The sequence below is a fragment of the Muscardinus avellanarius genome, assembly GCF_963383645.1.
Source record: "Muscardinus avellanarius genome assembly, chromosome: 22".
NCBI classification, from domain to species: domain Eukaryota; kingdom Metazoa; phylum Chordata; class Mammalia; order Rodentia; family Gliridae; genus Muscardinus; species Muscardinus avellanarius.
In genome coordinates, this window is record NC_137808.1 from 15,426,583 (window position 1) to 15,452,747 (window position 26,165).

General features: G+C 66.8%; 1 protein-coding gene across 1 annotated transcript; it reads left to right on the forward strand.

Moving 5' to 3' along the window:
- Nucleotides 1–269: 269 nt before the first annotated feature.
- PLXNA1 (plexin A1) lies at nucleotides 270–25,986 on the forward strand (the record flags this gene model as incomplete). Its single annotated transcript, XM_080718229.1, has 31 exons — nucleotides 270–1,463; nucleotides 3,805–3,987; nucleotides 10,707–10,847; nucleotides 11,053–11,153; nucleotides 11,277–11,400; nucleotides 11,793–11,946; nucleotides 12,510–12,609; nucleotides 13,794–13,908; nucleotides 16,788–16,988; nucleotides 18,493–18,589; nucleotides 18,666–18,859; nucleotides 18,936–19,087; nucleotides 19,228–19,348; nucleotides 19,547–19,683; nucleotides 20,775–20,942; nucleotides 21,014–21,107; nucleotides 21,186–21,425; nucleotides 21,497–21,640; nucleotides 21,747–21,981; nucleotides 22,598–22,740; nucleotides 22,905–23,161; nucleotides 23,267–23,333; nucleotides 23,681–23,827; nucleotides 23,894–24,053; nucleotides 24,311–24,414; nucleotides 24,495–24,591; nucleotides 24,687–24,877; nucleotides 25,099–25,268; nucleotides 25,354–25,566; nucleotides 25,665–25,815; nucleotides 25,891–25,986. The coding sequence occupies 31 exons, from the start codon at nucleotides 270–272 to the stop codon at nucleotides 25,984–25,986; spliced, it is 5,691 nt and encodes a 1,896-aa protein (XP_080574355.1).
- Between the last annotated feature and the right edge of the window lie 179 nt (nucleotides 25,987–26,165).

The window sequence follows — 26,165 nt, forward strand, 5'->3', positions numbered from 1 at the left end:
GGCAGGAGTCTTGCTCCCCAAGTCACAGCCAAGAGGGCCCTGCAGCCCAAGTTGGGGGTGTCAGCAGGGGTCCCAGATGCCTGTCCGCAGGAGAGCAGCGTCCAGCATGCGGCGCCCCCTCAGGGTCCACACGGCCAGCTCGTGAAGCGGGGCGCGGCCACGCTCCCCACTGCTCACGCGCGCCGCCCAGGCTCATGTCCCTTCCTTTCTTCCAGGGCCGAGGCTCCGGGCCCCCTGAGGCTGTCCCCAGCAGGACCTGAACGCCGGCCATGCCGCGGCCACCTGCGATCCCCATGCCGCCGCCGCCGCCACCGCTGCTGCTGCTGCTGCTGCTGCTGCTGCTGCTGCTGGGCGGCGTGGCGGCCGGGCCCGGGGGCGCGCAGCCCGCCTTCCGCACCTTCGCGGCCGGCGACTGGGGCCTCACGCACCTGGTGGTGCACGAGCAGACAGGCGAGGTGTACGTGGGCGCCGTGAACCGCATCTACAAGCTGTCCAGCAACCTGACGCTGCTGCGGGCCCACGTGACGGGCCCGGTGGAGGACAACGAGAAGTGCTACCCGCCGCCCAGCGTGCAGTCGTGCCCGCACGGCCTGGGCAGCACGGACAACGTCAACAAGCTGCTGCTGCTCGACTACGCCGCCAACCGGCTGCTGGCCTGCGGCAGCGCGTCCCAGGGCATCTGCCAGTTCCTGCGGCTGGACGACCTGTTCAAGCTGGGCGAGCCGCACCACCGCAAAGAACACTACCTGTCCAGCGTGCGCGAGGCCGGCAGCATGGCCGGCGTGCTGATCGCCGGGCCGCCGGGCCAGGGCCAGGCCAAGCTGTTCGTGGGCACGCCCATCGACGGCAAGTCCGAGTACTTCCCCACGCTGTCCAGCCGCCGGCTCATGGCCAACGAGGAGGACGCGGACATGTTCGGCTTCGTCTACCAGGACGAGTTCGTGTCCTCGCAGCTGAAGATCCCGTCGGACACGCTGTCCAAGTTCCCGGCCTTCGACATCTACTACGTGTACAGCTTCCGCAGCGAGCAGTTCGTGTACTACCTGACGCTGCAGCTGGACACGCAGCTGACCTCGCCCGACGCCGCGGGCGAGCACTTCTTCACGTCCAAGATCGTGCGGCTGTGCGTGGACGACCCCAAGTTCTACTCGTACGTGGAGTTCCCCATCGGCTGCGAGCAGGCGGGCGTGGAGTACCGCCTGGTGCAGGACGCCTACCTCAGCCGGCCGGGCCGCGCCCTGGCGCGCCAGCTGGGCCTGGCCGAGGGCGAGGAGGTGCTGTTCACGGTGTTCGCGCAGGGCCAGAAGAACCGCGTGAAGCCGCCCAAGGAGTCGGCGCTCTGCCTGTTCACGCTCAGGACCATGAAGGAGAAAATCAAGGAGCGGATCCAGTCGTGCTACCGCGGCGAGGGCAAGCTCTCGCTGCCCTGGCTGCTCAACAAGGAGCTGGGCTGCATCAACTCGGTGAGCCGTCTGCCGCCCTCGCCGTCTGCCGCCATCGCCGTCTGCCGCCATCGCCGGCGGCGGCCCCCCCCCCGGGGTCACACAGCCCCACACGGCCGGCAAGTTAACCGAGGCGTATTCTACCTCCCCCCGAGGTCCCCAGCCCACTTTAGTATTTTGTCCTATTTATTTATTTATTTATTTATTTATTTATTTATTGCAGTGCTGGGGATGGAACCCAGGGGCTTTTTCTACCTCTGAGCCACGCCCCCAGTCCTAAGTTTTATTTTTTGTTTTGTTTTTGTTTTGTTTTGGTGGTACTGGGGGTGGGGGGTGGAACCCAGGGGCTTTTTCTACCTCTGGTCTACGCCCCCCCCGGCCCTTGTTTTATATTTTATTTGGAAACAAGGTCTCACTAAGTTGCTGAGGCTGGCTGCAAACCTGCGCCATCCTCCTGTCTCAGCCTCCGGAGTGCTGGGATGACAAGCGTGCGCCACCACGCCCGGCTCTTTCTTTTCTTTTTTTGAAAAAGGGTCTCATGAAGTTGCCGAGGGCCTTGCTTGGTTGCTGAGGCTGTCCGCAAACCGTGATCCTCCTGTCTCAGCCTCCCAAACCGATTTTTTATTCTTTATTTTGAAACAGGGTCTCACTAAGTTGCTCAGGGCCTCACTCAGTACTGAGGCCGTCCACGAACCACGATCCTCCTTTCTCAGCCTCCAGTGATGCTGGGATTACAAGCGTGCGCCGCCACGCCCAGCTTACTTTATTATATTTTGTAGTACATGTACCACCTTTAAGCCACACTCCCAGCCCTTTTAATTTATTATTTATATTTTATTTATTATCTATTTATTATTTAATTTTTGTCGGGGCATTCTACCTCCAAGCTCCACTCCCCCAGCCTTGTTTTAATTTTGACTTGGAAACAGGGTCTCACTAGGTTGCCGAGAGTCTTGCTAAGTTGCTGAGGCTGGCCTCGAACCCGCGATGCTGCCGATTCTTCTGTCTCGGCCTCCCAATTCCTGGGATGCCAGGGGCAGTCCCTGTCGCGGGCAGAGCGGGCAGGCAGGGGTCCCGTTGCCCCCACCCCCCCTCACATCTGCGGCCATTGCACACTTGGGGCTTTGAGGGGATGCCTGGAGAAACTGAGGCTGGGAGGGGCCGGCCGCGCTTCCCCGAGGTCCCCTCTGCCCCATGGCCCTCTGGGGCCGTTCCCAGTCGCACCCGCTTCGTCCAGGCAGGGCCTCTCCCCGCACGCCCTCCTGCTCCCCGAGGCCCGGCCCATCCTCCGGCACCTCCGGAACCTCTGGGTACTGAGCGAGGCTCCCTCGGCCCCCCGGACGTGCGCGGCGCCCGGCCGCCTCATGCTGTTGTCCCGCTGTGGCGCTGGGGTTAAATGCCCAGGCGTCCTGCCTCCGGGCTACAGCCCCGGCCCCTCGGTCTCACTAGGTTGTTGAGAGCCTCACCGAGTTGCTGGCTCTGGCCTCCAACCTGTGGTCCTCCTGGCTCGGCCTCCCAAGTGCTGGGATCAGGCTTCCCCCTCCTTTTCTATATAAGCCATGCCTGTCCCTAATCCTCTGGGGGGCCGGCCTTTTTCTCTTTTTCTTTTTGGTACTAAGGAATGAACCCAGGGGCATCTGCCTCTGAGCTCCACCCCAGTTTCAGGTTGCATTTTGAAGCAGAGTCTCACTAAGCTGCCGAGGGCAGGCCGTGTTGCTGAGGCTGACCTCAAACTTATGATCCTCCTGTCTCAGCCTCCCAAGTACTGAGGCCCCAGCTATGCGGCGCCTCACCCAGCTGGCCACCCCCCACCCTGCCAGGGGAAGGACTGTGCTCCCAGGCCCCACTCAGAGCCTCCCCCATCACCATGGCACTTGGGGTCCCTTCCTTCCCCCAGAGGCTGGCTGCGGGGCCAGGTTGGTGGTTGGAGGGGGATGGGCCCCTCGGGGCATGCTCGCGTGGGCCTGGGGTGGCCCGGCAGAGCTCGGTTTCTCTGTGCGTGAAACGAGCCCAGGAACCCTTGACCCCAAATCATACTGTCTGGGGCTGGGGCTGTGGGTCTACGGCTGACTCCTGTGTGATCAGGGCTTAGCTCGGATAGAGAGCTTGCCTGGGATGCTTGAGGCCCTGGGTTCCATCCCCAGGACCAAAAACCAAAAAAAAAAAAAAAAATCCTAAGCTGAGCAGGGTGGTTGCATGCCTAAAATCGAGTAGAGGTCGGAGGCCAGCCTCACCAACCTAATGAGGCCGTGTTCAAAGTAAAAATAAATCCAGCAGGGCTGGGGCGTAGCTCGGATGCGGGGTGCCGCCACGCCCCCAGCACAACACACAGGTGCGCTCACGCTTGTCTTCCCCCCCGAAGCCCCTGCAGATTGATGACGACTTCTGCGGCCAGGATTTTAACCAGCCGCTGGGGGGCACGGTCACCATCGAAGGCACGCCTCTGTTCGTGGACAAGGACGACGGCCTGACCGCTGTGGCCGCCTACGACTACCGGGGCCGCACCGTGGTGTTCGCGGGCACGCGCAGCGGCCGCATCCGCAAGGTGGGACTGGGGCCGGGCCGGGGCGGGGTGTTGGGAGGCCCCATCTGCTGCGAGGAGGGGCCAGGCTTGCTGAGGGATCTGGGGTTCTTGTGACCTCGGGCCGAGGGACGGGGTGTCTCTTGAGCCGTGGGCAGTGGCCAGCCGCCGGCCTGGAGGAGGTGGCGCTCACCGGGGCCAAGGGAGGGGCGACGGGGCGGCCGCGTGTGCCTGCCAGGCGCGGGCTGGCGTGGAGCGGCCGGGGTCTCTGTCTCTGCTGGAAGCCTGCCCCAGCCTCGGCTTGTCTGTCCACGAGAAGAGCCCGGTGTCCGCGCTCGGGGCTGGGGTGCCCGGGGTCCTGCGGGTTTTACCACCACGCCTGTGAAGTGAAGGACCCGGGCAGCGGTGCCGCGCTGGGGCCCTGCTGGGCTGTCTGGCCCTCCACCGCCAGGCCCAGCCGTGCCTTACCAAGGAGGCCTTCGAGCCGGGGCGCGGCGCGGGGCCTGGGGAAGGCAGGTCCCCTCAGCTAGGAGCGGTCCTGTGCCGCCCAGGCCTGCGCCCAGCTAGGGCTCCTGGGAATGGGAACGCCCCCTTTCCCTCCTGGGGTGTAGCCCAGAGGCAGGGCCACGCCCCCAGGCCTCATCTGCTTTGCCATTTTTATTTATTTATTTATTTATTTTTTGGTGGTACTGGGGTTCCTGGAAGCCCTTCTACCTCCGGGCTACACTCCCAGACCTATTTTTACATTTTTATTTGGAAACAGGGTCTCCTAAGCCAGCGCGCGCGGCTGGCTTCGAACCTGCGCGATCCTCCTGTCTCCGCCCCCCGAGCGCGGGGATGACGAGCGTGCGCCACCACGCCCGGCTGCCATTTTTATTTTGAACCAGGGTCTCGCCCAGCTGCCGAGGGTGGGCCCCGTGGCCAGTTCGCGCTGTCTGACCCTGGCCGGCCCTTGCCGTGGGCACCGGCTAGTCCAGCCCCGGACACGTGTGGGTTGGGGGCCGTGAGTGGACGGCTCCGTTTCTGGGGTGTCTGCTCGGTTGTGGAGTTGGGTCTGCAGCTCCGTTGAGCCCGATGTGTCTCGCCCTCCCGGTCAGGTCAGCGCAGGACCGCCGAATGCGCCACCCCTCCCCCTCTTTTGATAATGGAGGATGAACCCCCGGGGTTATTGTACCTCTGAGCTATACCTCTGCCCTATTTTATTTTTTAATTTTGAAATGGAGTCTACTGGTTGCCAAGGCTCTCACTGAGTTGCTGAGGCTGGCTTCCATTCTGCGATCCTCCTGTCTCGGCCTCCCAAGTACTGGGATGATAGGTGTGTGCCAGCAGGCCTGACCAACACGCGCCCCTTTGTACCTGAACCATCTGCCCGGTCCTGAGGGTCTGGGAAACCTCAGACCCACCCCTTGTTCACGCCCACAGGTGGCCTCTTGCACCCCGGGGGCATATGAATGGCTGCGTTTGGAGTCCATTTCCAGTCTCCTCTCCTTAGCTGTGTGGCCTCTGGCAGACAGACTCCTGCCCTTAGTGAACTCTTCAGGTGCCACGGCCAACCTCTGACAGATCAGGAAACTGAGGCCCGGGGCGGCCATGGCCGTGTTGCCAGCACCAGGGGCTTTGCTCTTCCTGCCAGGCCCCACTTCAGCGACCCAGGCTCTCTGCACCAGCCTGGGGCTCTGAGGCCCCTGCCTGCTCCCACCCGGGGCTGCTGACCCGCGGGGTCTCTGCAGCTGGACCTTGGGCTGGAGCGGGCTGGGCTGTCCACTGTGGGCTCAAGGGCGCACCTCTGGGCCCCACTGAGCTGGGTCTCACATCAGCAGGCGTGGCCAGCATCCGCGCCGCCCTGGCCCTTTCACGCCCACGGGCCCCGGCACTGGGTCTCTGGCTGGGCCTCCAGGCAGTCAGTCCCACATCCCTAGTCCCCACCCCGCCATCCTTGCTGGGTGGCCTGGGCTGCCTGGCCTCCCTCTCCTACCTCCATGTTCACCTAGAGGCCATCCCCCCCCTGCGGCCCTGAGCTCTGGCCTGCGCTGTCTGAAATCCCTGCCTGCTGAGCTGCCTGGAGGCTGGGCCCTGGGGACCCTCGGCCCCCAGCCCACCAACCCCGGCGCTGCCGGCTGGCCACTCCCCGCTTTTCCCAGGCCCGGCCCTTCCCCGAGCTTTAAACGGCATCAGCGAACCCCAGGGACTTGGGCTGGCCCAGGGCCAGGCGCTGCCAGGACTGTTGTGTAAAATCGTAGCCGATTAATTTAAGGCCTGCCAACTTGAACGGCTCGGGGCTGGCTGGGGGGGCCCTGCCCCCCGGGTCCCCAGAGCGGCCGCCACTTGCCCCTCCACCTCGGACCACCGCCCAGCCCCGGGCGGCCCAGAGCTCCCAAGGTGCCCCTGGTTGAATCCTGTGAGGCCGCCCAGGGCACCTTGTGCCCCCGTGGGGCAGATAGCAGGCCCCTGGCGCAGGCAGGGAGGGCCCTCGTCACAGCCGCCCCGGGCACAGCCCCGCGCTCTGGCGACCCTGCCGGGCTGCAGGGGAAGCCGGCTGCCTGAGCCTCCATCGTCCCGGGGAACCCACACGGCAGCGTCTGAGTGAGATCGCTCCTTTGGGAAACCCTGCTGGCTCATCCCGTTTTTAGTACTGGGAGTTGAACCCAGGGGCATTCTACCTCTGAGCGACGCCCTCAGCCATTTTTATATTTTTATTTATTTATTTATTTATTTATTTATTTTGGTGATACTGGGGTTCCTGGAAGCCCTTCTGCCTCTGGGATACACTCCCACGGGCTACACTCCCAGACCTGTTTTTTAACTTTTTATTTGGAAGCAGGGTCTCTTAAGCCAGCGCGATCCTCCTGTCTCCGCCTCCCGAGCGCGGGGATGACGAGTGTGCGCCACCACGCCCGGCCTTTATATTTTTATTTCAAAATAGTGTTTCACTCAGTTGCTAAGGGTTTTGCCGAGTTGCCGAGGCCGGGCTCCAACCTGCCAGCCTCCGCTCTCAGCCTCCCCAGTACCAAGATGACAGCCGGGTGCCGGGCGCTGACCTCGGTTTATAAAGCGTCACGGTCTGGGTGCGTGGACCTTGCAGCCCGCTGGAGGGTCTGGGCCCTGTACACGTCCTTGACGTGCTGCACTGGAGCAGCACCCTGAAACCCAGCTGAGGGTGTCAAGTCGATCCCGAGCTGGCTACGCGCGGGGACGCGGCCTGATCGTTGGTGGGACGGGCCCGGGCCATCGGCCTCCTGCGTGTGGGGGCCGTGTCTTCCCCAGGCGGTCTGAGGGTGTCTCTTTCTGGAGTCCAGGGTCCCAGAACCTTTGGGTGGGTGGTGCCCAGTGGGACCCAAGCTGCTCTCAGTGTGGCCCCCGCGTTCCGGGCAGAGCCGTGTGGCTTGGCGGGGTGGGGGGGGAGCTCTGCCATCACACTGTCCAGTGTGTGTGGCTTCCGGGCCAGCAGGCCACCACTCCTCCTGCCCCTGGGTGGAAACCCATGTCCTCCCTCAGCTCTCCCCATAGAGACCAGGGTCTGAGAAGCTGCCCGGGCAGGCCCCGGGCTGGCGAGGCAGCCTGGCCGCAGGGCCCGGCCTTGATGTGTGTTGGAAGTGGGGGAAGGACAACAGGACTTCTGGGGGACCCCCCCCCCTCGCCCCGGTCAGGTGTGTGTGGCCCAGTTACAGCCGTCGGGGCTCCTGCAAACGGTGTTTTAATTGTTTGGTTACTGCCCAGAGGAGGTCACTAGCTCCTTCTGGATCAAATTCCTCCCGGCCTTTGAGGACAGCGGGACCCAGGAAGGGGGCCGGGATCTGCCCGGCTCGGGGTGGGCTTCCAGGGGCGAGCAGCGGTCACGGAGGGAGCTAGAGGCCGGCGGGGGGGCTGCCACCCCCCCTGGGGCCATGTCCAGCCACTTCTACGAAAAGGGACGCCCATACCTGCCCCAGGCGCCCTTCCCAAGTGCCGGAGGCCAGGAGTCAGCTCAGCCGGGCCCCTACGCAGGGAGGCCATCCTCGCAGTGTGGGCTGAGCCGGGGAACTCGCCCCTTCCCGGGTCAGGGCCAAGCTGGGCAGCCCCCTGCCTCCGGGCAGCTAGGGCGCGTGCCGGCCTTGGCACACAGCCTGGATGGCCCAGACATCCTCCTCGGCGCCCCCGCCTGCCCTTGGCCAGAGAATGGGCCCATTGTTGGCTCTGAGCTGGACGGACAGCTGACCTGGCTGGGCTGTCAGCTGCCCGCCCGCAGTTGGCCAGGGCTTGGCCCGGCATGGGGGCGGCGGCCAGGGCGAGGCCTCCCTGCGCCAGGCTCCCTCTGCGGGGACCTGCCGAGGAAAGCGCAGGAGGCCTAGGGCCTGGCCTTGCCCTTGCTGGGGAGGATCAGGGACACCGTGTGGGAGGTCAGGTTTGGCCGCTCCCTCCCGTTTTTTGCAGATTGAGCCTCTGGGCGGTTGACCTCTGAGCTATATAATATACTCCCAGCCAAGTTTCACTTTTTATCTTGAAATGGCCTTGCTAAGTTGCTGGGGCCGGCGTCCTCCTATCTCAGCCTCCCAATTGCTGGGATTCTGGGGACCTGCCACCATACCCACGGGTATTCCCTCTCCTCAGCTGGAGTTGAGGGTCAGTGGGACAGAGACCACTGTACCAGCCCCGGGTGGGGTAGGGACCCCCAGGACAGGGCTGGATGGCCCCCACAGGTTTGGGCAGAGAGACTCAAGGCAAGGGCTGGCGGGTCCAGTGCTGGGGGTTCTGATGGTCTTGGGAGAGCTAGAGGCGGGCGGGTGGCCCCTGTGTCCAGCACGCTGCACGCCACATTTGTTCCGCCAGCACGCAGCTGCTGCGGCCAGGGGCTGCCGGCTCCAGGTGGGTGGCCGTGCGCAGCCAGCTGGTGTCGGCACGTGGACTGCTGGCCCGCAGGCTGCCCTGGCCCTGCGCCTGCCCTGCCGGCTGCCCTGTGCCCAGCCCTCCCGCCCTGGGGCCCACTGCGCTGGTGCAGCTGGGACCTGGGTCCTGGGCTCCTCCGCCAGGCCCTCCGCAAGCCGCAGTTTCCTCCACCTGGGTGTCTGATGAAGCTGGCCAGGCCGCTGGGGCCCTGGAGCCTGGGAGCCGTGGTCCAGGTGTGTCCAGGGTGGGGACTGCGATTCCCAGCCTGAGGCCCACACAGGGGCCCCATCAATGTGCAAGGGGTCCCCCCAGCACAGCGGCTGTCGCCGGGGTCGCGGCCGCCCCGAGCCCTGCACTCTGCGCCCTCAGATGGCCTGTCCCCGGGGTCACCCTCTGCCCTCAGACAGCTGGACACACGTGCCCCGGGCAGCAGCTGCCGGCAGCCACCTGTCCCTGCCCTGTGCTGCTGTGGGAGGGCGGCCAGGAGGCCCCGCGGGCCTCTGCTCACATGCCGCCCCTGTTGGGGGGGGGCAAGCCGCGGTCTGCCTGCTAGGCTGGTGTGGGGGTTGCATGGGGTGCAGGTTGGGGTGCTGGTCTTGCTGTGTGCATCTGCAGAAACACAGAGGCCTGTGAGGGCTGGGCTTAGTCCTGCTCGGAGTCTTGGGGTCCGAGGCCCCTCACCTGCCGCACTCTGCCCCCTTCTGAGTCCCTAGACCGCCTCAGACCTTGGAATAGCTCTGCCTGGGGGGGGGGGTCTTCATTCCCAATTCACAGGAAGGGTAGCTGAGGCAGGGAGCCCCTCGGCACGGCACGTAGGGGCTGCTGCTGGGGTGCACTGCACGTAGGGGCTGCTGCTGGGGTGCGTGGGGCCGGATGGTGGCTCCCGGCCGCTCCCCACCACCTTGCCCTGGCCGCCAACCTGGAGGTGGGAGCCTTGGGGGTCTTCAAGGACTACCCCTGGCCCTGGTGCCTGGAAGCTGTGGCCGGCCGCGCAGCCGCGCAGACCCAGCGCCTCCTCCCTGCCCGCCTGCCCTGCCCTGCCGGGTCTGGTTTGACTTAAGCCTGCTTGGTGGGGAGCAGCTGAGCGGATGTGGGGGGAGCCGGTGCTCAGGAATGCGGCCCTCCCCCTCCGCGGCCACAGCCGCTCTGGCTGAGACGCAGCGCCCCACCCTGGCTGGCCACCCGGCCCCGCCCCGCGCTGAGCTGGGCTTTCAAGCCCAGGCCTGCCCTGGCCCGGCATGGAGGAGGAATCCCGTGCGAGCCCAGGCCCCGGCCCGGCAGGCGGCGGAGCGGCGGGCCAGCCGGACAGAGGCTGGGATTGGTGCACGGCCCGACCGTGTGTGCGTGGGACCAGGCGAGCCGGGCAGACGCCCTGCGAGTCCCATCTCTGGAAAGCCCCCTGGGTCTCTCTGTTAATTAAATACATTTGTTTGGTAAAAGCAACTAAAAATACTCGCGGCTTTTGCTAGCTGCGGAGGAGAGGAGCTGGCTAATTAACGCCCGGCTTGCTGGGGATTTGGAATACATTTCCATGCCGATGAGCCGCGGCCTCCGGCCCGGCCTCCCCACCCCGCCCCAAGCCCGTTCCTCAGAGCTCCAAAGCCCCCGGCCCTCCCCTCCACCCACAGAGGCCGGCCTGTGCTGGGTCCTGGCGCCTCGCTGACCTGGGGCCCGGCCGGGCTCTGGCTTCTGCTGACAGACGGGGGCGCTGAGGCTGAGAGCCGGCTCTGTGGGCCCGAGTGCGGCCTGCACAGGCGCGCTCACCCCTGAGCGTCCACTCGGCCCCCTCCGAACCCAACCTCGCTCTCACAGGGTGGGGTGGGGGGCCGCCAGCGGGGCTCCGCACAGCCCCGCTCAGGGCCTCTCGCTGGCTGCCACAGATCCTGGTGGACCTGGCGAACCCTGGAGGCCGGCCGGCCCTGGCCTACGAAAGCGTGGTGGCCCAGGAGGGCAGCCCCATCCTGCGCGACCTGGTCCTGAGTCCCGACCACCGCTACCTCTACGCCATGACGGAGAAGCAGGTGGGTGGGCTGGAGGGCAGGAGCCAGCCCGTGACGGACGAGCACGTGCCCGGGGTGCCTGGGCTGCCAGCCGGTGCCCGGCCCTGCCACGCGCAGGCGGTGGCGGGTGAGGCCTCTGTGAGCCCAGCGGGCTTCCCTCCCTGGGGCTGGGCTGGGACCAGGCAGAGCCGCCGCTGCCCCGGCCAGCGTCTCGTGGCCCCTGCAGGTGACGCGGGTGCCCGTGGAGAGCTGCGTGCAGTACACGTCCTGCGAGCTGTGCCTGGGGTCCCGGGACCCGCACTGCGGCTGGTGTGTTCTGCACAGCACGTAAGTCGGGTCGCCCGCCCCACACCTCCTGGCTGCCCTGGGGTCATGCTGCGGGGGCTGGGGCGATGCCACGTGGGTCTCGGGGTCCCCCTCCCACCCAGCCTCAGCACCCTCTGACCGCAGCTGCTCGAGGCAGGACGCGTGCGAGCGGGCAGAGGAGCCCCAGCGCTTCGCCTCGGACCTGCTGCAGTGCGTGCAGCTCACGGTGCAGCCTCGCAACGTGTCAGTCACCATGTCCCAAGTGCCGGTGAGTGGGCGGGGCCTGGCGAGGGAGGGCGGGGCCGCAGGCAGGTGGGCGGGGCCTGGCGAGACGGGCCTATAAGCGAGTGAGTGGGTGTGGCCTGGTGGTGGGTCTGTAGGCAGGTGGGCAGGGCCTGGCGGGGTGAGTGGTGCCTGGTGAGGTGGGGGCGGTACCTGGCAGGGTGGGCGGGGCCTGCCGAGGAAAGGGCCTGTAGGCAGGTGGGCGGGGTCTACTGGGGGTTGGTAGGGCCCTGATAGGCAGGTGGGTGGGGCCTGGCAAGGTAAGGGCCTGTAGGCGGGTGGGCGGGGCCTAGCGAGGGGCAGGACCCTGATAGGCAGGTGGGCGGGGCCTGCGAGGTGGGGGCGGGGCGCTCACCAGCCTGCTCTCCTGTGCCCCAGCTGGTGCTGCAGGCCTGGAACGTGCCCGACCTCTCAGCCGGCGTCAACTGCTCCTTCGAAGACTTCACTGAGACCGAGAGCATCCTGGAGGACGGTCGCATCCACTGCCGCTCGCCCTCGGCCCGGGAGGTGGCGCCCATCACGCGGGGCCAGGGTGAGCCCCACGGGGAGGGTTCAGTTTCCACCGCAGAGGTCAGGAGGGCTGGGGAGGGCAGGCCTGGTAGCACACACATGCTGTCATCCAGGATTCAGGAGGCTGAGACAGGAGCGTAGCAAGTTCGAGGCCAGCGTCAGCAACTTAGCGAGACCCCCAAACCCAGAATAAAAATGGCCGGAGGGAGCTAGGCGTGGTGGCCCACGCCTGCAATCCCGGTATGTGGGAGGCTGAGTCCAGAGGATTGCAGGTTGGAGCCCACCCTCGGCATTTTGGCAAAACTCAGTAACTTAGACCTTGTTTCAAAATAACTAAAAAGGGGCGGGGGTATAACCCAGAGGCAGAGTGCCTCTGGGTTTAATCCTCGGCACCACAAAAAAAAAAAATGAAGAAGGGGGAAACTGAGCCCAAGCCATAACTGGAATTCCTTTCTGGGCCGGGCCTGGCACCCTCCTGGGCTCTGTGGCTCGCCGCTTAGCTGTTTGGACAGCGCTGGGCCGGCCCAGGCAGGCGGCCGTGCCTGTGGGGCTGGGCGGCCCTGGTGACCACCAGGACACTTGCAGGAGACCAGCGCGTGGTGAAGCTGTACCTCAAGTCCAAGGAGACGGGGAAGAAGTTTGCGTCCGTGGACTTTGTCTTTTACAACTGCAGCGTCCACCAGTCGTGAGTGTCCCGAGAGCAGCCTCCAGGCCGGGGCCTGGGGTGCCGATGCGCCCGTGAGTCGCCGGGCCCCGCGGTGGGGCCGCCTGCGGGCCCTGGAGCGGACGCAGGCAGCCCGGGGCGGGGACGTCGTGCTGCAGGCCAGGCCTGCCAGCTGGACTCAGTCCGGTCCCCGCACACTTGGGCTGGGGGCCCCGGCTTTGAGAGGGCAGCAGGGATCCTGTGGGCCGTGCCCGGCGGAGGGCACAAGGTGCAGGGCAGGCATGGGGGGCGGCCCTGAGGCAGCGGGCCTCGCTTCCGAGACAAATTGCCGGCTGCGCACCAGGCTGCACCTTTAGGAAGCCTACCTCGCCTGCTTTATTGGGGGGGGGGGGGTTACTGGGGAGGGAACCCGGGGCACTCTGCCTCCAGGCTCTGTCCCAGCCCTGTTTTATTTTTTGTTCGTAGACAGCAGTGCCTCGCTAGGTTGATGGGAGTCTCATTACTTGCCGAGGCTGTCCTCGAACTTGCGCGGCTCTGTCCCGGCCTCCCGAGTCCTGGGATTGTAGGCATGCACCTCCACGCCCGGGTCAGGCCCTACCTTTTCTTGTCTCGGGCGCTGGGTGGGATTTGAGGATCTCTGGCGAGGCAGGATCACCAGGGTGGCGGGCTGCTGGTGAGTCCCTGGCTGCAAGGTGGAACCCTGGTCTGGAGGCCCCGTGGATGGAGGGCCTGCGATGGTTGCCCCCCGGCACGGGCGTCCTGGGCCTGTTAAAGTCAAGCAGACAAGCTCTTAGCCAGGCCTGGTGGTACGTGCTTGGGAGGCCAAGAGAGGAGGATTGCAGGTTGGAGGCCAGCCTCCGCAGCTCAGCGGAGCCTCAGCAACTTAGCAAGATCCTGTTTCAAAACAAAAAACAAAATAGGGCTGCGGGTGGCTCCGCGATAGACTGCCCCTGGGTTCACTCTCCAGTACCGCAGAGTAAATAAATTCAACCAAGAGGACGAGCTCTGGCCCAGGCGGGGTCTGGTTCTGGCCCAGAAGGCAGTCGTGGCCCGAGGCTCCCACCAGTTCTGTGCGGTCACAACCTCAGTCCTGGGGAGGCCAGGAGGGAGGCCGGAGGCGAGTTTGGTGCACTCTTGGGCAGGAGCAGCCTGTACAAAGGCCCTGTGGCGGCGCCCCGGGCCTCACCGCCCTGCCTCCTCCGCAGCTGCCTGTCCTGCGTCAACGGCTCCTTCCCCTGTCACTGGTGCAAGTACCGGCACGTGTGCACCCACAACGCGGCCGACTGTGCCTTCCTCGAGGGCCGCGTCAACGTGTCCGAGGTAAGGCCAGGCGAGGAGCGGGCCCGGCCGGCCCCTCTGCGGAGACCCTGGTCCTGGGCTCTCTGCCTAGCCGGCCATTGACGCTAGACGTGGGCCCAGCGCCCGGGCCTGCGGGGGTGCGGACCAAAGGGACAGCTGGGGCCTGGGAGTGTTTTGGGGGGACGCCGTGCTAGGCGCCAAAGCCACCTGGGCTGGGCAGGGCGTGAGCCACGTCGCCGGAGCAGCCAGCCGCGCGCCTGGGGTCCCCGCAGCCCTCCAAAGCGCTGCGTGGTAATTGCTAGTAATTAGCTAGTAATTATTTAGGAGTCCGGGCGAGGCGCTGACTTTATTTATGAGCAGCGGCTGCTTCCGCTGAAAACTCCGAGGCTCTCGGAACCTGGACGGGGCGACCCTGGGCAGGTTGGGCCGGGATGGCGAGCAGGAGCCGGAGCCCCTCCTGAGCCCGGGCGGCCGGGAGCAGGGAGGAGCGAGTTGGCCCCGGAGGCTCCCCTTCCTGGAGCTAGAGTTCTAGGGTTTGGAGGTTTTGTGTGCTTTTTGTCTTTTTTTGGTACTGGGGAGTGAACCTAGGGGCACTCTACCTCTAATCTACACCCCCCCCCCTTTTTTTGGTACTGGGGATGGGACCCAGGGGCATTCTATCTCCAAGCTACACCCAAAGCCCTATGTTTTATTCTTTACTTTGAAACAGGGTCTCACTGAGTTGCAAAGGGCCTCACTAAGAAGTAGCCGAGGCCGGCCGCGAACCGCGACCCTCCTGTCTCAGCCTCCCAAATACTGGGATTACAAGCCTGCGCCACCACGCCCGGCTTCACCCCCAGCACTTTTAAAAATTTTTTTTTGTTTCAAAAAAAAAAAACAGGTTACTGGGTCTCACTAAATTGCTGAGGCTGGCCTCCAACCTGCAATCCTGCCCCAGCCTCCCGAGCACAAGGATCGCAGGTGTGCGCCACCCGCCTGGCTACCGCCTGGTTTTCCATGGACATTTCCGGGATGAAGTCATCTGGGAAGCCCGGGAGGCACATGGGCGGGCAGGCCACAAGCCCCGCGGTCCCGCCGCCAGCTCTGGGGGCCCTGGCGATGCCCTTATGCTTCCACAGAGGACTCCTCCCATGCAAGGAGGATGGATGCCCTGGGAACCCAGAGTGGCCCCGGCCCTGCTCCGAGCCCTCTGAGCGCCCACCGCGCCTGAGAAGCTGGGTCTTCTCCCTGTCTCCTCGCCCAGCTGCAGAGATGGCCGGCAGGTTTGGCCTTTGCGGAGACACCTGCCCCCGGGTGGCTGGACTGTGCCCCCCCTCCCATGCCAGCCCCGGGGACCCCGCAGAGCTCCCGCGTCCCCAGCAGTGGAGCAGACGGGCTTCATTATTAAATGAAGGGTCACCCGTTCAAGTTCTGACTCGGTGGGGATAAAGGGAAGAGGTCCGAGCCCGACGATGGCGGTCTAACCTGCATCATAAAAAGGGATCCTCGGAGCCACGGCGGGTGGCGCACACCGGGAATCCCAGGACTTGGGAGGCTGAGACAGGAGGACTGTAGGTTCAAGGCCAGCCTTGGCAATTCAGCAACCTAGTAAGACTGTTTCAAAACAGAAGAGATGCCGGGCGTGGTGGCGCACGCTTGTCATCCCCGCGCTTGGGAGGCGGAGACAGGAGGATGGCGCAGGTTCGAAGCCAGCCTCAGCTACTTAGTGAGGCTCTCGGCAACTTAGTGAGACCCTGTTTCCAAGTAAAATATAAAATAGGGCTGGGAGTGTAGCCCGGAGGTAGAAAGCCTCTGGGTTCCACCTCCAGTGCCACACACACACACACACACAAACCAGAAGAGAAGCTACTTAGGCCCTCTGCAACTTAGTGAGACTCTTGTTTCAAAATAAAGAATAAAAAAACAGGGCAGGGGGTGTAGCTTAGAGGTCGAATTCCCCTGGGTTCCATCTGCAGACCCTCAAAAGAAAAGAAAAGGGGCAGGGAGCATAGCTTGGAGGTAGAGTGGCCCTGGGTTCAGGCCCCAGGCCTACACAGCATGGTGAGCCTGCGCCGTGTGCCCCGCCACCAGCCGTGAGGATTTCTGGACTCAGGCCCCAGGAGGCGCCCCAGGCTGGGCCCGGCTCCGTGGGGTGTTGGCAGTCGGGAGGGCGGTTTGAAAGCGGCCCGGCATGGCCCCCGGCGGCCTGGAGGCCGGGCTGTGCTTGGAATCCCCTGTCGGGAGTGGCCCGTTTCTCCTGCTGGGAGGCCAGGGCGGCCTGGGCTTTGGGGTACAGTCTTGAGCCCTCGAGTGGCCTGGGCGTAGACGACCCATCGCGTGTTAGCCCCTGAGCTGCTGCTAGCAGCCGGTGGGCACGGGGCATCGGCTGGTCAGCTGCAGGGCCCGGCCTCCCGGCTCTGCTGTGCAGAGGTCCTGAGGGGCTGGGTCAGGGGCCAGGCCCTCCCGGGGCCCCCGACAACCTCTGCCAGCCATCGGGGCCCCGGGTCGCCTTGGGAGCCGGGAGGGCTTGGGGATTACGGCCTGTTTTCAGCATCCCTATTTAAAGCACGCTGTGCCGTGCTCCCCAGGGCCTGGCTCCTCCCGAGCCGCCGCCAGCCGGCCGTGCTGTAAGGGAGCCAGGCCCTTGCGTCAGTTATTGTTGCCGAAGGGAGGGCCCCCAGGGCCGGGCTGTTTTTCTGCCGGGGGCCCCGGCTATTTTTGCAAGCTCCCCAGGCCCCCAGCCGAGAGCGCGCTCCCCAGCGCCCACTCCTCCACCTCCAGGGCCTGCGCAGCTGCAGGCCAGATGGGGCCCTTTTAGCCGCCGGAACTGGGGGGTCTTTGGAAAGTGGGGCGGCCTTCTGGGCCCGAGAGGGACCGGAGTCCACCCGGGCCGCCGCTCAGCCGAGCCTTGTCGTCCTCAGGACTGCCCGCAGATCCTGCCCTCGTCGCAGATCTACGTGCCGGTGGGCGTGGTGAAGCCCATCACCCTGGCCGCGCGCAACCTGCCGCAGCCCCAGTCGGGCCAGCGCGGGTACGAGTGCCTGTTCCACATCCCGGGCAGCCCGGCCCGCGTCACGGCGCTGCGCTTCAACAGCTCCAGCCTGCAGTGCCAGAACTCCTCGGTGAGCGGGGGCCCAGCCCGGCGGAGCGGCCCCCTCCGTGAGCGCCGCACGGTGTCGCTGGCTCCCGGGCCGCTCAGTGCGCGAGGGCCGCAGGAGGCCTAGGTGGGCAGCCCGTTCTGGGAGGCCCGCGCACGGCTGTCCGCATCCCGTGGCGGGTGTGGGAGCCTTGACACCGGCGGGGCCGTGGCCCAAGGGAGAGCCGCGTTAGGAGCTGCGAGTCCCACCTGGTGCCAGCAGCCTGCGTCCTGCCCATCCGGAGAGCGTGGTGTCAGGGAGCTCCGCGGGCAGAGCGGACCCTGGCCAGCGGGCAGTGCCTCCAGCTTGCAGGCTGGTGGCAGGCCTCAGTTTCCCTGTGTGTCAGGAGAGCAGCAGGGTTCCCCTGCCTGGCCGGTGAGCAGTGAGGCCTTGGTTGCCACCCCTGGAACCCAGAGGAGGGCGCGGCCCAGCCCAGGCTGGCAGGGCAGGGCTGGGGTCAGCAGGCTCGGGGCGCCGGGCCGCGGCCCTTGAGGGTTGTTCCCTGCACGGCAGCCTGGAGTTCCCATCTCTGCCACCCGCACTTCGGCACCCTGCCTTTTATTTATTTATTGCGGTACTGGGGTTGGAACCCAGGGGCATTCTACCTCCAAGGTACACCCCCCAGCTCTACTTTTTATTTTTTATTTTGAAACAGGGTCTCACTGACTTGCAAAGGGCCTCGCTAAGTAGTAGCTGAGGCCGCCTTTGAACCGCGATCCTCCTGTCTCCGCCTCCCAAGCGCGGGGATTACAAGTGTGCCCCACCCTGCCTGGCACCAGGGCCCCTTTTAAAGGGGGGCTCGGGCACGGTCTCTGCTCCCTCTCGTCCCTAGAGTCCACCCCATGCCCTTCTCTCCAGCCTCACCTTTATCTTTCCCCCAGCCGTGTTTAAAGGGGAGAGGGAGGATCGGGGATTTGATGGGCTCCAATTAAATGCCTGCAGATAAAGCAGTGATGGATTGCCAGGCCGCCCCTTGGAGCCCCGGCTCCCTGCCCCCGTCCTGAGCACGAGATTGCCAGTTGCAGAAAGTGAGAGGGGGGAGAGGGGGCACAGGCCCAGCCCCCAGGGAGGGGAGGTTACACCGAGCCCAGGCCAGCCCGGGTAAAGGCCAGGACAGAGCAGAGTGCGGAGGGGCCACGCGTCTCAAGTCGGGGCGGCGCTGAGCCGCTCACAGGTGGAGACCGGGCGCAGAGCCTCGGGTCCCCCGCCGGCTGCCCCAGCGAGCTCTTTGAGTCTGAGGCCTCCCTGTGTTTGAAGGTAGCCTCTGGGGACGTCCCAGGAGCTGACCTCGGGAAGCTGGGGGTTCACCGCGGAGGGGCACTTGCTGTGGCTGCTGGAGACAGGTCAGGTTCCGCGCCGGACACCCCAGGCCTCCCTGGGAGTCCGGGTGCCGGTCCCTCCAAGCCGCCAGGTTCAGAGGCGTCCAGGGACGCAGAGCTGGGAGGACGGGCCGCCGTGCCCCAGCCTGACCCCTGTGCCCACCTGGCAGTACTTCTACGAGGGCAACGACATCAGCGACCTGCCCGTGAACCTCTCGGTCGTGTGGAATGGCAACTTTGTCATCGACAACCCACAGAACATCCAGGGTGAGTGGAGGCCGGGCGGCCGGGCGGCCGGGGCGGCCGGGGAGCCGGCCGCCGACCAGCCTCCTCCTCCCCGCAGCCCACCTCTACAAGTGCCCGGCCCTGCGTGAGAGCTGCGGCCTCTGCCTCAAGGCCGACCCGCGCTTCGAGTGCGGCTGGTGCGTGGCGGAGCGCCGCTGCTCCCTGCGGCACCACTGCCCGGCCGAGGCGCCCGCCGGCTGGATGCACGCTCGCCACGGCAGCAGCCGCTGCGCGGACCCCAAGATCCTCAAGGTAGGTGCCGCCTGCCCCGCTCGCCCCGGCCCGGCCCGGCCCGCCCGCCGGGCCTCACTGCGCCCGCCTCCCGCAGCTGTCCCCGGAGACGGGCCCCAGGCAGGGCGGGACTCGGCTCACCATCACCGGCGAGAACCTGGGCCTCCGCTTCGAGGACGTGCGGCTGGGCGTGCGCGTGGGCAAGGTGCTCTGCAGCCCGGTGGAGAGCGAATACGTCAGCGCCGAGCAGTGAGTGCGGCCGCCCTGGGAGGGAGCCGTGCAGAAGGCCGGCCGGCCTGGAGGGGGCGCTGCCTGGAGGGGGCGCTGGTGGCCATGCGGGTCGTGGGCCCTGCCCGCCTGTAGCCGCTGAGGCCACTGTGTGCCCACAGGATCGTCTGCGAGATCGGGGACGCCAGCACGGTGCGGGCCCACGACGCCCTGGTGGAGGTGTGCGTGAGGGACTGCTCGCAGCACTACCGGGCCCTGTCGCCCAAGCGCTTCACCTTTGTGGTACGTGCCCCTCACTTTCTGCTTCCTGGGCCGTGGGGGCGGGCCCTGGCCCACAGCCCACCCACTGTTCCTCCCGGGACCCCTCCTGTGCTGAGCCTGGGCCGGCGCTGCATTGGCACCTGTGGGCCTTTGTTGGGGGACACAGCTGCCCTGTGGGTAGGCCGAGCTGGCCCGATCCTGCGGACCCTCTTCCTGCAGACGCCAACCTTCTACCGCGTGAGCCCGTCCCGCGGGCCTCTGTCGGGGGGCACCTGGATTGGCATCGAGGGGAGCCACCTGAACGCAGGCAGTGACGTGGCAGTGTCCATCGGTGGCCGGCCCTGTTCCTTCTCCTGGTAGGCCGTGCGGGCCATGTGGGGGGTCGGGGGGGACATGACGCGCCTCTCCTCCGGTGGTTGGGGCCAGGGCTGTCCTGCCTTCCTGGTTCACATCTCTGGTGCCCCCTCCGGTTGACTGGGAAACGGGTATGGAGAGCCTGGCTGGGGTGATCGCTATGGAAACCCAGAGGGGGAGAAGGTTACCATGGAAACGGGCTACTTCTGGGGTGGGCTGTGGGGAAGGCGGGGCCTGGCTTTGGGGGCGGGGCCGGCCTGGGGGGCGGGGCCGGTGTGGCTGCCTCTTCTCTGGCCCTCCCGGGGAGGGGCTTCTCCCTTGGAAAGAAAGTTATTTACAAAAAAAAAAAAAATTTTTTTTTTAAGAGGGAAAACAGACATCTTAACAAAAGCCCCAAGGCATGAAGTGGATAATTTTAGATTAAGGATGATAATGGAACGGTCCTTTAAATATTTTCCCGTGGTAATTACCCGTTATCAGACTAATCATTGGTGTGTCTGGGCCGAGCCAGGCTGGCGGCTCTGCGGCCTCCCAGCTGTAGTGAAGGAGCCGGGGGGCAGGTGCAGGTCGTGCCGCGGGCGCCCGGATCAAGTGTCCCAGTGGCCCGGGCGGCCCGCTCTTTCCCTGCTGGGGGGACAGGCGTAGAAGGAGGTGCCTTTGTGTGAGCAGCAGGCGTGCTCCACACTCCCGCGCCCGGGAAGGTAAAGGCAGGGCCAGGTGTGGGTTCCTGGGCTCCGGGGGAGGGTGGGCATCCTCGGTGTGGCGGGCATCCTCGCCAGGCTTGCTGCCCCCTGCGGCTCCTGTAGGAGGGAAGTAAGCCGGGGCCGGGAAGAAGAGGCCCAGGGTTGCCGGCCCCGGGGGCCGACCCACTGGGGCGCAGTATGGGCAGAGCATGCCTCTGAGTCCAGCCTCTGCCGTTTAGCAAGACTCAGCAGCCTAGGAGACCCTCCTGTTTCAAGTAAAAAGGGCCCGGGGTGGAGCTCAAAGTCGAACGCCCGGGTTCAGTACCCGGGAACACACGCAGAGCAGCCAGGCGCCCAGAGGCGGCCACGTGGTCACGGGCACAGCCGTGAGACCCGGCTCGCCTCCGCAGGAGAAACTCCAGGGAGATCCGCTGCCTGACCCCGCCCGGGCAGAGCCCCGGCAGCGCCCCCATCCTCATCAACATCAACCGCGCCCAGCTCGCCAACCCCGACGTGAAGTTCAATTACACGGAGGACCCCACCATCCTGAGGATCGACCCCCAGTGGAGTATCAACAGGTGGGGCCGCCTCTGCCAGGAAGGGGAGGGCCGGCCGGAGCGGCGCCCCTGACTTCCCCTTCACCTTCCAGCGGCGGGACCCTCCTCACCGTCACGGGCACCAATCTGGCCACCGTCCGTGAACCCCGAATCCGGGCCAAGTACGGAGGTGTCGAGAGGGAGAATGTGAGTCCGCGCCTCGGCTCCCGGTGGGGAGGGCGCCGGAGGCAGGCGGGGAGCCCAGCACCCTGTCCGTGTCCCCAGAGTTGCATGGTGTACAACGACACCACCATGGTGTGCCGGGCGCCGTCCGTGGACAACCCAACGCGCACCCCGCCGGAGCTGGGCGAGCGGCCGGCCGAGCTGGGCTTCGTCATGGACAACGTGCGCTCCCTGCTGGTGCTGAACTCCTCGGCCTTCCTCTACTACCCCGACCCGGTGCTGGAGCCCCTGAGCCCCACCGGCCTCCTGGAGCTCAAGCCCGGCTCCCCGCTCATCCTCAAGGTGGGTGGAGCCGAGCCCAGGGCGGGGGGCGGCCGGGTGGGTGCAGCCTGGGCTCACTGCGGCCTCCACAGGGCCGCAACCTCCTGCCGCCCGCGCCCGGCAACTCCCGGCTCAACTACACGGTGCTCATCGGCTCCACGCCGTGCCTGCTCACCGTGTCCGAGACGCAGCTGCTGTGCGAGGCGCCCAACCTCACGGGCCAGCACAAGGTCACGGTGGGTGACCCGCGCCCCTCCCCGCGGCAGTCCCGGATCCCCACCCTGGCCCCCCCAGGCGGGCGGCGCCAGGGCGCACTCCCGAGCCCCTCCGTGCCGCCCGCAGGTGCGCGCCGGCGGCTTCGAGTTCTCGCCGGGCTCGCTGCAGGTGTACTCCGACAGCCTGCTCACGCTGCCGGCCACCGTGGGCCTGGGCGGGGGCGGCGGGCTGCTCCTGCTGCTCATCGTGGCCGTGCTCATCGCCTACAAGCGCAAGTCCCGCGACGCCGACCGCACGCTCAAGCGGCTGCAGCTCCAGATGGACAACCTGGAGTCGCGGGTGGCCCTGGAGTGCAAGGAAGGTGTGTGGGGCGCCGCGGCCTCAGGCCCAGAGACAGGGCGTCCCGTCCGGCCAAGGGCTCCGGCTTCTGGCGCCACCCTCCCGCCCCGTGCACGCGCGCGGTGGCCGCTGCTCGGCGACCAGGGCAGAGCCGGATGGTAGGCAGCGGGGCAGTGGGCCCAGCTCTAAACTACACCCTCCTGGTGCCTGGCTCAAGATCAGACGGGCGGGCGCATCCCGGCGGCAGCGGCAGGCGGACACCTCACGGCTCTGGAATGTTCCCGGCCTGCCCTGCCTGCCTTTGTTCTCCAGAGGCAGCGTGGCTGGAGGCGGAGGGGCCGCGGGAGGACCTGGGCGAGCTGGGGCCACCTGCGGCTCTCTGGCCCAGGACCCCCGCCGCCCACGCCCACCACACACCTGCCTGGCCGCGGGCAGGGACCGGCCGTGTGGCCCCACCCCGGATGGCAGGCTGAGGTGCTCGCTGCCCGCCCCGCCCGGGGCGCCCGTCCTGGCTGGGCCCAGCGAGGGAGAGTTCTGCGTGTGTGGGGACTGGGAAGCTGAGGCGCAGGGCGGCACTGTACTTCAAGCCGCGGGGTGGGGGGCCCAGGGCACACCCCTGACGCTGCGCCCCGCCGCAGCCTTCGCCGAGCTGCAGACGGACATCCACGAGCTGACCAACGACCTGGACGGCGCGGGCATCCCGTTCCTGGACTACCGCACGTACGCCATGCGCGTGCTCTTCCCGGGCATCGAGGACCACCCGGTGCTCAAGGAGATGGAGGTAGAGCTGGCCCGGCTCACACTGCCCAGCGCCCTGCCGCCCGGGCTCACGCTGGCCCTTGTCCCTGCCCCCCAGCGCCCGGCTGGACCCCGCCGTGGCCGGGGCTAGGCCACCTTGTTGCCATGACGACGCCACGGTTGTCAGCAGGCCGCGCGCTCCCGCAGGTGCAGGCGAACGTGGAGAAGTCGCTGACGCTGTTCGGGCAGCTGCTGGCCAAAAAGCACTTCCTGCTGACCTTCATCCGCACGCTGGAGGCGCAGCGCAGCTTCTCCATGCGCGACCGCGGCAACGTGGCGTCGCTCATCATGACGGCGCTGCAGGGGGAGATGGAGTACGCCACGGGCGTGCTCAAGCAGCTGCTGTCCGACCTCATCGAGAAAAACCTGGAGAGCAAGAACCACCCCAAGCTGCTGCTGCGCCGGTGAGCCGCGGGCCCGGGCGGGGCCCCGCATCCCAGGAGCTCCCGGGCCGCGGGAGGGGCGTGGCCGGGGGGCTGGGGTGACACGTCCGGTGTTCTGCACCCCAGGACCGAGTCGGTGGCAGAGAAGATGCTGACAAACTGGTTCACCTTCCTCTTGTACAAGTTCCTCAAGGTACGCGCAGCTGCTGGGGCGTCGTCTGTGTCACTTGGGGGAAACTGAGGCACCGGGAGGCATCCCGGGGGACGGAGGAGCAAGCTGGGAGCTGAGAAAGGGCGGCAGCCAGGTCTCAGCTGAGCACCGGCTCAGGGCCCGGGGCCAGGCAGAAGAGCCCAGGGCCTGGCCCGCTGGCCGGGTGTCCACGCTGTGTCCAGCACTGGGAGCTGGCCACCGGGCGAGGAGGGAGGCGGCGCTCAGGCTTGGGCCGCCGCCGGCGTACTTGGCTTGCTTGGGGTTTCACGCCGTCGCCACGTGAGTGTGCCCAGGGTCGCCCGTGCCCGCTCACCCACACCCGCCCTCAGGAGTGCGCCGGGGAGCCCCTGTTCATGCTCTACTGCGCCATCAAGCAGCAGATGGAGAAGGGCCCCATCGACGCCATCACGGGTGAGGCCCGCTACTCCCTCAGTGAGGACAAGCTCATCCGGCAGCAGATCGACTACAAGACGCTGGTGAGCCCCCGCCGGCCCCGCGCCCCACCGCCCCGGCGCCCCGGCTGACACTGCCCCCCCCCACAGACCCTGAACTGCGTGAACCCCGAGAATGAAAACGCGCCCGAGGTGCCGGTGAAGGGGCTCAACTGCGACACGGTGACGCAGGTCAAGGAGAAGCTCCTGGACGCCGTGTACAAGGGCGTGCCCTACTCCCAGCGGCCCAAGGCCGGGGACATGGACCTGGGTGAGCCGGCGGGAGGGCCCGGAGCACCGCAGTGGGAGTCCAGGCGGGCGGGATGAGGCGGTGTTCCCGCCAGGGAGAGGTCACCGGTGAGCCCCCGATGCTCTGGGGCCCCCGAGTGGGCAGGTGGGAGCCACGGAGCTCGAGCAGGCAGTGCCCTCCCTGTGGGACGTGGCTGGAGGCTGGAGGCTGGGAGCCAGGCCGGGCCGCGCGGTGCAGGCGCCTCCCCGAGGCCCGCCTCCAGCGCCCCCTCCCCACAGAGTGGCGCCAGGGCCGGATGGCGCGCATCATTCTGCAGGACGAGGACGTCACCACCAAGATCGACAATGACTGGAAGCGGCTCAACACGCTGGCCCACTACCAGGTGCGCAGGGGCCGCCGGGCCCGAGCGGGAGCCCGGAGGGCGGGCAGACCGGGAGTCACGGCGCCGCCCTCTGCCCACAGGTGACCGACGGGTCGTCGGTGGCGCTGGTGCCCAAGCAGACGTCGGCCTACAACATCTCCAACTCGTCCACCTTCACCAAGTCCCTGAGCAGATACGGTGAGGCCGCCTCCCCGGCGAGCACACAGGCCGCTGCCCCGGGAGGGAGGCGGGTCCTCGGGCTGCGCCGCCCGCTCACGCCGCCATCCCCGCAGAGAGCATGCTGCGCACGGCCAGCAGCCCCGACAGCCTGCGCTCCCGCACGCCCATGATCACGCCCGACCTGGAGAGCGGCACCAAGCTGTGGCACCTGGTGAAGAACCACGACCACCTGGACCAGCGCGAGGGCGACCGCGGCAGTAAGATGGTGTCGGAGATCTACCTGACGCGGCTGCTGGCCACCAAGGTGGGCCCCGCGGCTGGCGGGTGTGCGCGCCGAGCCAGGCGTGCGTGTGCACAGGCGGCTCTGCCCCGGCCTGGCGGGCACACGCACACAGGCGGCTCTGCCCCGGCCTGGCGGGCACGCGCACACTGGCAGCTCCTTCCCCGTCGGGCGTGCGTGTGCACAGGTGGCCGCCCGGCCGGGTGGGCTGCGGACACTGGAGCTGGCCCCCTTCCCGGCCCCAGGGCACGCTGCAGAAGTTCGTGGACGACCTGTTCGAGACCATCTTCAGCACGGCGCACCGCGGCTCGGCGCTGCCGCTGGCCATCAAGTACATGTTCGACTTCCTGGACGAGCAGGCGGACAAGCACCAGATCCACGACGCCGACGTGCGCCACACCTGGAAGAGCAACTGGTGGGCCGGGGCTCCCGGGGGTGTGTGCGCGGGCGCGGCCGGACTGTCTGACCTGACCGACCGACCGCCGGACTCTGCCCCGCAGCCTGCCCCTGCGCTTCTGGGTGAACGTGATCAAGAACCCGCAGTTCGTGTTCGACATTCACAAGAACAGCATCACGGACGCCTGCCTGTCGGTGGTGGCGCAGACCTTCATGGACTCCTGCTCCACGTCGGAGCACAAGCTGGGCAAGGACTCGCCGTCCAACAAGCTGCTCTACGCCAAGGACATCCCCAACTACAAGAGCTGGGTGGAGAGGTGGGCGGGGCCGGGCGGGGCCGGGGCCTGCACAGGGGGCGGGGCCTCCCGCTCGCCACGCCCCTCCTCCGCTCACCACGCCCCCCGCCCCGCCGCAGGTACTACGCCGACATCGCCAAGATGCCGGCCATCAGCGACCAGGACATGAGCGCCTACCTGGCCGAGCAGTCCCGGCTGCACCTCAGCCAGTTCAACAGCATGAGCGCCCTGCACGAGATCTTCTCGTACATCACCAAGTACAAGGACGAGGTGAGGCGGGGCCCGCGGCCGGGGAGGGGGCGACCCCACGCCGACCCTGACCCCGACCCCGGCCTGGCCCCGCAGATCCTGGCGGCCCTGGAGAAGGACGAGCAGGCGCGGCGGCAGCGGCTGCGGAGCAGGCTGGAGCAGGTGGTGGACACCATGGCCCTGAGCAGCTGAGCCCCGCCGGTGCTGCCCGGGAGGCGGGAGGCGGGGGCGGCGCCCTCGTCCCTCCTGCTGCTGGCCGTCCGTCCGTCCGTCTGTCCTGGCGTGGACGCCTGGGGCCTGCCCTGTCCACTGGGCAGGGATGCACGGGCGGCCGCCGCGGAGCATGAGAGGACGAGGCGGCCTCCAAGGAG